Source organism: Desmodus rotundus, chromosome 8 (genome assembly GCF_022682495.2).
Source record: "Desmodus rotundus isolate HL8 chromosome 8, HLdesRot8A.1, whole genome shotgun sequence".
NCBI classification, from domain to species: Eukaryota; Metazoa; Chordata; class Mammalia; order Chiroptera; family Phyllostomidae; genus Desmodus; species Desmodus rotundus.
In genome coordinates this window covers 18,829,550-18,843,573 of record NC_071394.1, presented here as the reverse complement: position 1 = coordinate 18,843,573, position 14,024 = coordinate 18,829,550, and the positions used below count along the sequence as shown (strand labels likewise).

The 14,024-nt window shown below is 36.6% G+C and overlaps 1 protein-coding gene across 2 annotated transcripts in view; it reads right to left on the bottom strand.

Moving 5' to 3' along the window:
* The window catches only part of CSMD3 (CUB and Sushi multiple domains 3), an 885,055-nt gene that overhangs the window by 203,596 nt on the left and 667,435 nt on the right, over positions 1–14,024 (bottom strand). For both annotated transcript variants that reach the window (XM_024572155.3, XM_045181698.2), the window contains one exon: positions 11,222–11,338. In XM_024572155.3, coding sequence (XP_024427923.2) covers positions 11,222–11,338 — 117 coding nt within the window. The remainder of the gene's footprint in view (positions 1–11,221; positions 11,339–14,024) is intronic.

The window sequence follows — 14,024 nt, the reverse complement described above, 5'->3', positions numbered from 1 at the left end:
GTGTATCTATATATGTTATAGTATACAATTTTTATGTTATAAATTGCAGCTTTATAAAGTATAGCTTGTATTAAAGAGTCGAAACATCTTATGTATTAACACTCTAAACCATCCTTTGATGCTTGACTGTGGCTGGCATTCAAGTCCCAGCACTTTCCTCCCCCTTATCTGGGCCAGCTGATTAGGAAGCATAAGTCCCACCTCCTTTGGCAATAGTGGGAAGTTCAAATCATACAAGCACTGAGCTGAACACAAAACCCTCACCCACTGCCACTCCAACAGTAAGTGGTTATGGAGCCAGTTTTCTTTCTCTGCTCTCTCATGCCATTTTGAACCTGTTTAAGAGCCTGCTATGCTTTCCCCAGAAAGCCTAGTTTATGTGAGGAATGAAAACTCCTCACACACTCCCTTGGTGGTTGTGTGGTGTCATCAGTCTCCATATCTAAACCAACTGTGGGGTAACCGCAACAGTTGACGCAGTGAGGAGGGTGCGTAGGTGACCACCGCTGTGGCTGAGGGTCTCCTTTGTCTTACTTTGTCTAAGTATATGGCTCTGCTACCTGCTGGCAATCTTGTACTTTGGGCTGTGCTGCTTTGGGCTGCATTTGCTGATTCTACCAAATCTGAACCTATTACCCTAGGTTCAGAGATACAACTCTTACTTTGTGACTGTTGTTTGTGAGTCTCAACCGGGCACTGGCTTTCCTTGTATAGAGTTCTTATGAAAAACAAACACAAAAAACTGATACCCTGTGCAATACATGGGCCCCTTTGGTGGCCAGTTGTGTGGAAGATCAGTTAATACACAGCACACTGAGGTCTACACTCCTAAGAGCAGATGCCTCACTAAGATCCTATAAAAATGCTCTTCTGCTCAGGCTCCGCTGCAATATAGATCTTGATTCTTGGGCTTATAGATGAAAAACATGGCACCCACAGCACACAAATAAGGAGGTAATTCAAACTCAAACTGCATATCCGTAAACCTTATAAAGCAGCAGTTGTTTGGGAAAAACATGTAACTCTGATGTTACAGATTTGATACTCTCTGGTGGAGAAAATGTAGAAATAGGAGTAGGGTTAAGAGATCATCCTTCCTCCAAAGTATGTCCAGTAACTGATAAACAAACTAGATAAAAGGTGAGAAAAGACAGAACTAAAAAAAGAGTTCCACAATTTGAGCCAATTAGAAAACCAAAATTTACTATAAGAATGTACATAGCAAAAATATAAAATACCTCTAGTGAATCTTGAAACTCTACAACAAAGGTTTTGAATTAATTTTAATAACAACTGAAGTGCACCAACTGGCAGACCTTCATGGTCTTAATTGGTACAAAGGATGGAATTATAGTCTCACCAAATCTAAATGAGGTATGAAATGTAAAAGAATAAACAAAGAAGAATTCTTCACCTTAATCATCAGAATTATTGCCCTGACTAAATATCCCATAGTTGTCATGGAAAGTTTGACCAAAAAATGTAATAAATTAAATCATTTCTTTTGTACTTACCATAAATAGGCTTGACAAATTGATACTCCATGGGTCTTTCCCCACAACTAAAATAGTTAATATGTTGAATATGTATTAAAAGAGAGCCTTAAAAGATTAAATAAAGTAATTATTTAGAGAAGTGACATTTATTCCACTATTTCTTCATTTAACAGCCCATTTGCCTGTTCTTAAACCTGGAAAGAATGAAAGATACCTCATAGTGGATTACTGCAACCTTAATTCTTGCTCCCAACCACTGAAGGCCCATAATCACTATTATTGAAATTACGGATTCCATCCAATCACCAGTGGGTAAACATTTAGCTATTATTGATTTGACTCATATGTTCTGTTTATGCTGATTTCAATAGCCTCTTACCAATAGTGTCCCTTCACCTTTAATGAGATACAAGGCTTTCTGCTTTCAGCTTCAAAAGCATACATGTTCCTGACCATGTGGTTTTCAACAGCCCAGCCGCAGCACCCTGTCGTCGTGGGCTGGATCATAGATGGCATCCAACTTTCTCAGGCAAGACAAATAATGACATCACACTGATGACATCTTCCTTCTAGGACGTCCATTCGCCATGATCATTCAAGACATGCAAATACAAAAGAGCTCACACAAAGGGGGAGGTTCTGTTTCCTCACACATAATAGGAGGCCCTAGTTAAATCTCTAGGAATTATTTAATCAGCCAGAAGCCACTGTATCTCTGACACCATTAAGAAAGTACTATTGACCTTCATGGCACCACAATGTTAAACCCAGACCAAAATACTTTAGGAATGCTTGGATTTTGAGTGCAATATATTACTCATTTATAATTTTACTTAACTACACTTCTGCTGTTCCTATTAAGCTGGTCACCTTGAATAGAGCCTCCTACAAAAAGTCTCTAGAATCTTTCCAAATAATAATTAAATAGGCACTGCCCCCTGGAGAGTCCTTTATTGCAGAGGCTTTAACCTCTTCTCATGCCTCTTGGAGTCTCTGGACCACCCAAGACAGCTATATGTTGTCCATGGACTTCTAATGTAAGAAGCTCCCTTCCTAAGCCCCATGCCATAAGCCATTACAGTGGCAATTCTGCATTCTGTATCTCCTGGGAACAGGGGCCCTCACAGGGTTTGAGGCCATGACTCTCTGTATCCAGCTGCCCATCACTCCTTGGGTCATGGAAGTAGCACCCTGCAAATATGGTGTGACCACTAAGGCCTCCTTGCTAAAATAAAAACGATACCCCTATACCAAGGCCAAACCTAGGCCCTTTGGCATATCCCACTTGAATGAGGGTATGCATTTCCCTGTCCTCAGTTCCTTGGTAGATGCCAAAGATGGTCACACCTCCTTTGGACCTGTCAGCTATTTGAGGAGCCCCTTGGGATTAGCTGAGTGAACAGCAAAGGGAGTCCATACACCTTACAGACAGTATGGCCACCATCATTGCACATAACTGAACTTCCTGGAGAGCTGCTGCTTTTAATGCCTTAACTAAGACATCCCTGAAAAAGGACTCAATTATTGGGACGATTGCCCAAGCTTTGGACAGTCACCTTTGCACTGGATGTCCTGGTCAGCAATCGGGTCAGCAATCAGCTCCGGCTGAACATTTTCAAAAACCCTCGGGTCACTGCCAATTGTCTGGCCATGTGCTCTGGCCAGTGAAGCAACCACAATTCCTAAGCCAAGGCTGCCCTTTAGGGGTTGAAATGTCTGGGAATATTGTGTCAGAGACACCTAAAATATAAGTCAGTGCTACACACATCCCCATGCATCCTGCGGCCACAACACGAGGCCTCACCACGGTACTCCGTGTCTTCTTCAGCGTTCTAGTTTGTAGTCGACAGTGTTCGAGGCACTCGTTTCGCTTCTCACAACACACGACAATGCTGAACTAGGCCGTCAGTACAATTTTTGCATCCCTAACCAATCTCTGCATACAGGCCTGATAAAATACCATTGTGGTTTAATTAAATAAGGCCAAGTTCTATTAAATTAGGCATGGCATGGTTCACTCACCAGTCAAACACCAAGAATGAATTGGGATAAAGTTCCATCAATTTTTGATGTTTGACTGCTGACAGCTTTTCAGTCTCACCCCTCTTATTCCTGCCTCCCCGCTTCTGCTCCATATCTGGGCAAGTTGTAAAGCGCCTGGGCGCAAGCTCCACAAGGACCAGCAGAAAGCTCAAACTTCACACAGCCCTGGCCTGTGTTAGGGAACTTCCACACCGGTGCCACCCTGGCACCACAATAAATCCCCAAGCCACTTGGCCTGTCTTACTCCCTTCAGCAATTTTGGATCATTTTGAAATCTGCTCTGTTCTTCTCAGAAAGCCTCATTTCATGTGCAACAAAGCTTTTCACACCCTCTTAGTGCACATATGCTGTCCTGACATCCACATCAAATTGCAAATGGGGGGAGGCTCTGATTCCACCTGGTAACCAAACACACCTTCAGATATAATTACATAAGTATACCCAAAGGATTAAATAATGCAATTATTAATACACATGATAATCTCATTTTCCTTACTCCAAAATGTCAGTCCAACAAAATACAAATGGTTTTCTTTCTTATAGGCACAAAATTAACATATGGTAGTCCCCTCCGTACCATTGGAAATACACTCCAAGACCCTCAGTGGATGCCTCAAACCAGAAATGGTACCGAACCCTAAGTATACTGTTTTTGTCCTATACGTACACACTGTCATAAAGTTTAACTTACAAATTATGCTCAGTAGGAGATTAATGACCATAACTAATAATAAAATAGAAAATTATAATAATATATGTAATAAAAGTTATATGAATGTGACATCTATCTTTCTTTCAAAATATCTTACTCACCCTTCTTGCTGTGATGATGTGAGATGCTAACAGGCTAAACCTATTCCAGTATCTGTGTAACCATCCTTTACCTGCAGTACATGGCTTGGTGTCTCTCATTTCTGGAGATCCCGGATCTAAAGTCTTCATAAATGCTTTCTGGAGCAATAAGTTGCCATCAGTTGGAACCTGTTTTCCATTCACATCTTCCAGCACAAACTCAATGCCTTTTCCTTCTTAACTAAGCACTTATTGCTCACTATGGCCATAATTTTTGCAGTTTGAAGCGTGGCAGCAAAACTAACACAAATTTGCTTTTCCTTCTTCACAATTTCACTGATAGAAAATTCATGCTTACTATAGATCTTAGTAACCTCAGTGTAACATTTTTCTTTACTTATATTCAATGGAGAACTCTCACGTTTTGACTTAAAGGAAGCATCTTATGGCTTCTCTTTGGCTTAGCTGAATCGCCAGCATCACTACTCTTGCACTTTGGGGCTACTGTTAGGTAACAGAAGAGTTGCTGGGACACAGACACTACCATACTGTGTCAGTGGGTCCGGTGACAAAGATGGCTACTGAGTCCCTAATGAGTGTCTTAGCATGGGGATGCCGGAGGAAGGGAGGGCTCATGGCCAGCGTGGGACTGAGTGGGCCACACAGGATTTGTCATGCTTTCAGAAGGGCACACAATTTAAAACTTAGGGATGTTTTTGTCTTATGAATTTTATTAATTATTTCTGCAAATTTTCACTTAATGTTATCAGACTGCTGTTAAGCACAGAAAGTAAAACCACAGATTAGGTAACTCTTGTACTCATCCCTGAATTGTTTTTCATAAAAACAGCCACTAATAAAACAAGTTAAAGTTCCCTTTTCTTTTTAATTGTTCTATATCTAATAAATAGTGATAAATAGTAAACATAAATTTTGAATAAGCACACCTTTGTGACCATTAATTGTCATTTTTAGTTAAGTAAATTCAATATTCAGAAGATACTGAAAATTGATTTTGATGCAATTCTACTGTTAAAAAGTGAAGTGTCATACAGTTTAAATATAAAATATAAGAATTCTTTATTGACCATAAGGGTTCTTTCAATACTGAAAATGTCACATCAGGAAAAACAGAATGCCAATGAAATGATTTACTGACCTAATGAGCATACAAGAAGTATTGCAGAAAAATGAGTGACAGTAAATTACTGAATTAAGTATAAAAACAGGCCACAATAATATGTTATGTAAATGATGCCGAATAAAATAGATCATTCACAAACACCTAGACATAAGAGCAAATGGTCTACTATATGTAAGTTTTATAGGAGACCATACGTAGTATAAAAGAACAGCTATCAGTTTTAACATATAAGAGATAAAGAGTTAGTTAACTTTACATATGCAGGCCAAAACTACATTAGCATGTATTTACATATTAAAAAGCTCAGATTACCCAAAGGAAAAACATATATACGTATATTTATATACACCGCATGTATCTCAGTTTTAATTTATTAATTTTCTTTTTCCTTCTAATTTCTCAGGAGACCTACATTTTTTCTTTGATGAATTAATTTTAAAATTGAAGTTATATTGGTTTATAACATGATATAAATTTCAGGTGTATAACATTATAATTTAACAACTTGTATACACTACTTCAGGCTCACCACAAAAGGCCTAAAGTCAGGTTTCCATCCATCACTATACAGACCCCTACTATTGACCCCCTTTACCTACTTCATCCTCCCACCATGTCCTTTCCCTGTGGTATCCACCAACTTGTTACCTGCATCTATGATTTGTTTTTTGTTTCTTTGTTTTTATGTTCTATATATCAGTAAAATTATATGGCATTTGTCTTTCTCTGTCTGACTTACATCACTTAGCATAACACCCTCAAGGTCCATTCCATGTCACAAATGGCAAGATTTTATCCTTTCTTTCTTTAATCACTTTCTTTAATTTTCTTTCTGCATTCATTATTTGTTGGTGGACACTTAGGTTGTTTCCATACATTAGCTATTATAAATAATGCAGCTATGAACATGGGGGTGCTTATATCTGTCCAAATAAGTGTTTTTGTATTCTTTGGATAAATGACTAGAAGAAAAATAGCTTGATTATATGCTAGTTTTATCTTAATTTTTTGAGGAACCTTTATACTGTATTCTATAATGGCTGAATGAATTTACAAACCCAACGATGGCGTACCAGGATTCTCTTTTCTCCACATCCTTTTCCATACTTGTTATTTCTTGTCTTTTTAGTAATAGCCTTTCTAACAGGTACGAGATGATATCTCATTGAAGTTTTGATTTGTGTTTCTCTAATCAGTGATGGTAAACATCTTTTCATGTGCTTGTTATCCATCCGTATGTTTTCTTTGGAAAAAAACTCTATTCAAGTCATCTACCCATTTTTAATCAAATTTTGTTTTGTTGTTGAGTTGTATGAGTTTTTAAATATATTTTGGATATTTATACCATATCAGATACATGATTCACAAGTATCTTTCCTATTCAGTAGGTTGCCTTTTCATTTTGTGGATGGTTTCCTTTGTTGTAAAGAAGCTTTTTCATTTGACATAGTTCCGTGTGTTAGTTTTGTGTTTGCTACCTTTGCTGTTGGAGTCAAATCTGCAAAACCACCCCTAAGACTGACACACAGGAGCACAGCATCTATGCATTCCTCTATGTATTTCATGATTTCGGATCTTAAATTCACGTCATTCATCCATTTTGAGTTAATTGTTGTATAAAGTGTAAGATGGTGGTCTAATTTAGTTCTTCTACATGTGGATGTCCAGTTTTCCCAACATCATTTATTAAAGAGACTTTCTTTTGTCCACTGTGTGTTCTTGATAAGGAAACCTAAATTTTTACAGACTACTTTTCACAGAGAACAGTTTATGTAGTAATGTGAAAGATATGATATTGCAAAAATAAATTGCATTTAACAATCACCATGTAGTCACTTAAGTCTATAAGATAAAAAGAAAATATTAAATTTAATGAATATAATTTAGATAATTATCTAATCACTACCAGTAGTTTAATATAATATTATGGTAATGCCTGAAATAAAAAAAGCAAACTAAAACTCTTTATTAATGCCATAGGGAAAGTTTCTAGACTGGCTGGAGGAAAAAAACAGCAATGAGAAGTAGAAAAGATAATGGCTATGACTAAGAAACCAATATAAAATATGTAGAAGTAGAAGAGAAGTCCAATAGGAAGACAGCTATTTTTTAAAAAGCCTTTCCCACAGCAATACACGAAAGGTTTTAAAAGCTCTATGTGCCCATTGTACAGAGTAATCCATTACACAGAGTAGACTAGAGTGACAATAACTTTTCAGTATTGAGGTTTTCCTAAATTCAAAATCTATACAACCAAGAGCCCACACCAATAACACAACATATACATATATATGTATATACAGGTTAACTGAGCAATCTGTGTAAAAGTTTTCATGCACACTTCCAAGATTCCACCTGGCAGCTAATCTTGGGAAAGAGTAAGCTTTGTGGCTTAACAAATATGCATTCGGGGTGGATCTTTCAGGATTTAAAATTATCTGGGAGATTAAACACAAAATTAAGTTACCATAGATTATCATCTTGGCTAACCTCAAGGTGATTTATATATTGAAATTCTCTGAGGAATCTGAATAACTTCAAATGGAACCCAATGATGCTCAAAAGTATTATAATTGACAATTCTCTTATTGAGAAAAATCAAAGCATAGAAATTGAATGACAGAGCAAATAGTACTCAATCAACCAGTAAAATAGAATCAAATATGTGCACATTTAACTTACATGAATTCAATTCTACATCAGGCAAAAATAAATGGAAATAATTTGGTTCCATGTGACCTGTATAAGAAACCAAACTAGCTTGTCTGATGCTATATTAAGAAACTGTTACCTGGTTTGGTATTGGAGGGAAAAAATGTCCTGTTAGAATTACTCAAAGACAATATAGAGCCTGTGCAAAATCATGTAGACAATTTTCTATGGGAGATTTAAGATATTTCACGGGTAATGGCTATATGTGATTTTTCTCCTTATATCACTTTTGAACCTTCATTGATGTAAAAAATGAAATCCCAATGACTGAAGTGAGTGTATTTGACAGATATTATGCTAAATGACTTACAAAGTAAAATTCTAGGAGTGTATAGATAGTCAGTATATAAAACATAAAGAAAGCATGATTATGATGTGGGACAAATGAGAGAAAAAGAGAAAATAATAGTAAGTGTTATGTTATCAAATGATACTAAAAAATAATAATAAAGTAAAGCCCAATATGGCAACAGCAGGAAATTAAGCAGAGTATGAGAGGTAGCCGAAGCAAAATAGGAATTTTATCTGTAGACACCTAGTGATCATTGTTTGATCAACTCCCAGCAAGTAGGTAGAGGTAAAGATAGGACAAAGTCAATGATTAATCCATATTTATTTAATTCTGCTATTCTTCCAAAGTTTAAGGAATCACAAGGTAATTGGATATCTACTGGAGATGTAAAATACAAAATAATTGTTTTGTACTTTAATGACATTATATAAATGTTTTATTTTTAGTCATGTTACTCTTAAGGGCCTTGTCCAATCTAGTAATCCGGGTCTTTTATTTTATCTGGGGTTTTTTTTTGCAGGGAGGGACTATGAATGTGAACATGAAGGAAGGTATGTGTGTATGTGCCCAGATGTGTTTATATGACTTACTACATGTTATTTGTCACTTACATATATATTATTTAATTATAAAATAACCCTATGAAGTAGACATTTATCATTTCTCGTTCATAGATGAAAAAAATAAGGCTCAGGCAGATGATGTGATTTGTCCAATGAAAAAGAGCAAATTGGGTTGGGCTCTGAACCCAGAAATCTGACTCGAAAGCTACACTCTTAAACCTAATGGTTTTGAACATGAACTTGTGCAACATACTTTATACACACAATCGCACTTATTCCTCACAACAATGCTGCTCTGTAGACAAAATGATCCTCATTTTGCAAATAAACTAAGTCTCAAAGAGATTATAGAATTGTCTAAATGTAGTTTGCTAAGAGGTGATAGGCTGAAATGAGAATCCAAGTCTCTTTGACTTTATATGTATTTTGAAATTAACAATGATGTAACATCTATAAAAATAAATTTCCTTATTAATAGATCAAAGTATACTTGATTTTATTGACAAATAATCCTAGATTTATTTTTCAAAAAAATAGTGTTAAAAACTCCTGGTTATTGGTTGTATTATTTTTACATTAGAAAAATTAAATTTACCTTATATTACCCTGTTAAAATAAAGATTCCATTCTTTCTGAATCTGTTAATAGACTTTTATTTTAATCACTATTTTTCCTTCTCTTTTTGAACATACTGTAAAATATCTCCAGGTGATCAGCATGTCTACCCGCTAGAGAAAGAGCTATTTTTCCACTTTCTCATTCTTGTGGCCACATGGCATCCCAAGAACAGTGTGCAATAAAACAAATCAATGGCTTCTCAAGAGGACTCGGATGGCCATGAGTCTTCTGGACCATTGTTGTTGGGATTCTGTCAGCAGCCATGTAACATTTTTGGCAGCTGAAGACTATATGACCTTTCCAGCAAAGAAAGAACTCTCTTGGGCTCAAAATGTAGCAACAGCAACAAAAACACAGTTGAGTAGAAGATGTTTTTCTTTCTAAACTATTCTTCTCTTCACAAAGAGGTCAACTCTAATTCGAACAATCACAAAGCTAGGAAGAACAAATATTTTGTAGAGTACAGAAACAGACACCTTGCTAATCCTGGCATCGGCACTCTATTTCAAGGTTAAAATGAAAAGTTCAGTCCATCATTTCTGATGACAATATTCTCTCACATCAGTTGAGAATCTTGGACTTATTTCGGAAGAGAGAAAAGGAGGATATATAGGTAGTATCTGGTTATAAAAAATTGGACTGGAAGCATCAGCTTATTTTATATATCAGCAGAAACCTTAAGTCAAGACGTGATCCAAAAACCTTGATATGATAAAATCCTTGTTCTTCTGCTATAATGCTTAGTCACCCAGACCCACACATCCACTAAAGCTATAGCAAATCCTATACCACGGAATACAATGCTGTAAATCTAAATTCTAGAAATCTGAACTTTCAGCCTCTCTCCCATACTTTACTGCTCAATAAATTGCCTTTGCCTATCAATCTATAAGCAGAGCTTAACGGGTTAGATCTAGCTGGATCTCAGATCCAAAACCTTTAGAAGCAGGTCGGTGATTTCTGAGACTTGTAATCAGGGAGATGTAAAGGCAGCAAAGGACACATTATCTTCTCAGTGTCAGTGCAGACGAGACTGTCAGGTTGACAAGATGAGCCGAAATGGCCTGTGCTGTCTTTTAATACTCATGGCTGCCCCAGGAACTAGGTCTTAAAAACAAAATTTCTTCTCTCTGGAAATGTGTTCATAAATATAAGACTCACATGATTTTTTTTTACATACTTTTGTCATTATCATAATACTTCTGCATTTGACTTTATGCATATTTTCCAGAGCAAACTGCTTTATGCTCCAATGATTTCCCATTTTATGTAATTCAAATATGAAGGCACTTGCAAGGTTACTGGATGTACTTATTTTTAAAAATTAAAAACAATCCTGTTTTCATTTTTATATTGTTGTTCACCTGTGTATTTGACTGTAAATTTAGATGGAATAAAATGACCTAATTTTTTTATTATTGTTATAAAGCTATCTAAAAGGATTGCAGAGTAAAGTACTTTATGAATATGTTCATAAAAAACTAACATTTTTGAATAGCAGGTAGTGAGAAGTAAAGACATCTGTAATGAAACACTACGTGATAAGATGAATCTTACTTACCAAATTCCTTGGGAACTGCTATGGAATAAACACAATTGTGCCCCACACTATAATTTTTGGGGTAATTTGGTGATAGCACAGTGCCTTCTGAACCTGTTGAACGACTTCCACATGGAGCTAGAAAATAAAATAAAGTGATGAAACATTATTTTTAGAAAAAATTAAAAATCATATTATGAATATTTTCTTAATATGAAAATAGGTATCCAAAGAACAATAAAGAAGATAGTCGATATTCTTTAAGTGAATAATATCACTCAGAAAAGTACATAGTAATAGAATAGGAAAGATGGCCAAAAAGGAGGTCTGAGGGATGCTCAGATCAGATAGAGGGTGAATACAGAGAAATTAGTTTCTTGGGAGCCCAAGAAGAAGACAGTTTCAGTTAAAAGAAAGAGTTCAAAACAGTTAAGATTTGCAAAATGGTAATACATGAAAAATGAGTCTGAGTGGATTTGTCCATCTGGAGTATCAGGGATCAAGGAGCTTTTTCTCTATGCCCATGGCTTCCCTGGGAAGGGATCTTGCCTAGCACACCTGCCTGCTGGCCCCACCCCTCCCCCTGTGGAGGTCTAATGAGCTTCCTGATTTGTGGGCTCAGGGCAGGAACTTGACTGACAGCCAGGAGCAACCCTGCCTGTAGAGCACAATGGCTGGTTTCCTCCTCTACAGGGTGGGTATTTCGGGGTGAGTCTGTTGAGGGGGTGGCCGTGGTTGTTGCAGGACACCTGTAAGTGTGTAGGAAGCCCAATGTAACTGCTTCTCAGCTTCCATTAATATTAAAACTGGTGGTTGAATTCCTTCCATCTATCTCTTAACTAGCTTTGAACTTGTGCAGGATTCCCTTCAAGCACACAAAAAGGAAGTTTTGGGTGTTATTAATACAGTCGTTTCTATCAGAGAAGCTTTCTACCAGTTACAGCCAGCCAATCACAACCAGCCCATGCCAAGAAAACTTTTTACATTTTTAAAGAGTTACAAACAAAACAAAAGCTAAGAGTATGTGACAGAGATATGTGGCCAGCAAAGCCCAAAATGCTATTTGGCCCTTTACAGAAAAAGTTTAACCCTTGAAATAGAGAAGTGACAGCTGAACTGTAGTTGGATGAAGAGTAAGTGGTGGGTAAAGAAATACAAAAGTAATCAGAATCTTGACCATAAACAGGAGGAGAATGTAGAAATAGTGAGAGGGAGATGCACAGCTGAATGAGTTTTTGGTGTGTTGTGTTGTGTTGTGTTGTGTTGTGTTGTGTAATAGGGAGGGTGGCGCGGTTCTTACAAAGGGAATGTCAGGAGCCCTGGCCTGGAGGCCTAGAAAAATAAGACTAACAACAAAAGTGGAGTGACTAGCCATAGAAAGCATTAGTGACACTCCTCTGTACCTGAGAAGAGGGCTGAAAGAGACATATTTGGGTATATGTTGAAAACGTGTTGGAGTTAATGCCTGATTTCCTTTTAAGAGAACTGAATGGAGTGTGTTATGTGGCTTCAGAGGTGTCATGAAAGTTTCAAAAAGTGAAAACTTTTGATTGATTCCTGGGCAAAGTTTAAAATATAGCAATATATTAGTATATGTACCATATTTTTCAGACTATAAGACACAAAAAGTTGGGGGGGGGGTTGGGAGTGCATCTTATGATCTGAATGTAGCTTACCTGGTTCACTGTTGGGGGGGCAATAGTGGAGCAGGGTCACAAGAGGCAGGAGCAGGACCACATATTTTGCTTCAAAAATTTTTTTCCTATTTTCCTCCTCTAAAACCTTGGTGCATCTTATGGTCCGGTGTGTCATATAGTCCGGAAAATATGGTAAACACTCACGCACACGTGCACACACACACACACAAACATAACAGCATGTTGCACTGAGATGGTGGCTAATAAATGCTCTGCCATTTTTCTCTTTCAATGTTCTATAATATGGTAATAAATCGACGTTCAGATACTAAAATGGGAATTCCCAGAAAAACAAGTTGACGATCATGATAATAACCATAGATGCATGACTCTCGTCACTCATTATTGTTTGACACTAGTCAGGTGTATTCTTGTTTCAGCACTGACAACTTGATTCAAATGATACTACTACCGATGAGAGTATCATGCAAGAATAAGTAGTATATTTTATGTTAACTTTCTGATTTTAAGGTGCTCCCAAATTACAATATTTCAAATGTATGTGACAAACTTTTATTTTTTAAATTTTGCAAGTATGAATAGAAATGAGGGCTTCTAAGTGAAGTTACGCTGTTTGCCTTACGAATATTCTGCCATTCCCCATTAATGTACAGCTGACAGCTCAATTTGGTTTGTATACTTTATTTTGCATAATGGACATTCAGGGCAGCTTTTGTTGTAAATATATTTATAAATACAAAAAAGTTTTTATTTAAACCACTGATGAATATATATGAGGTTGCCTATACTCACATTCCTTATGGTGACTACTATTATGTTAGAGTCTGTTATTTGTACAGGTAGCAATGATTTTATATTTCATATGGTCAGAAATTACAGCATGGCTTAACTTACACTCAATTATGCTGACTACTGTAGTGACTGAAACATTCTATGCAGTTATGTAAATATAAATAGGGGAAATTAACTGGTGTGAGATTTAGTTTTATTTTAATCAGTTTTATATTTACACAAATCTAAATGGACTAATGACTAAGCCAGGCTAACTTCATTAATTTTTCTAATATTCTCTCTCCCTGTTTTAATTTCACCTCATTGGCTAGCAGAAAAAAGGACATCCTTTCTCTTTCTGGCTCTGTTAACAATCAGTAGAAGATACAGCAAAC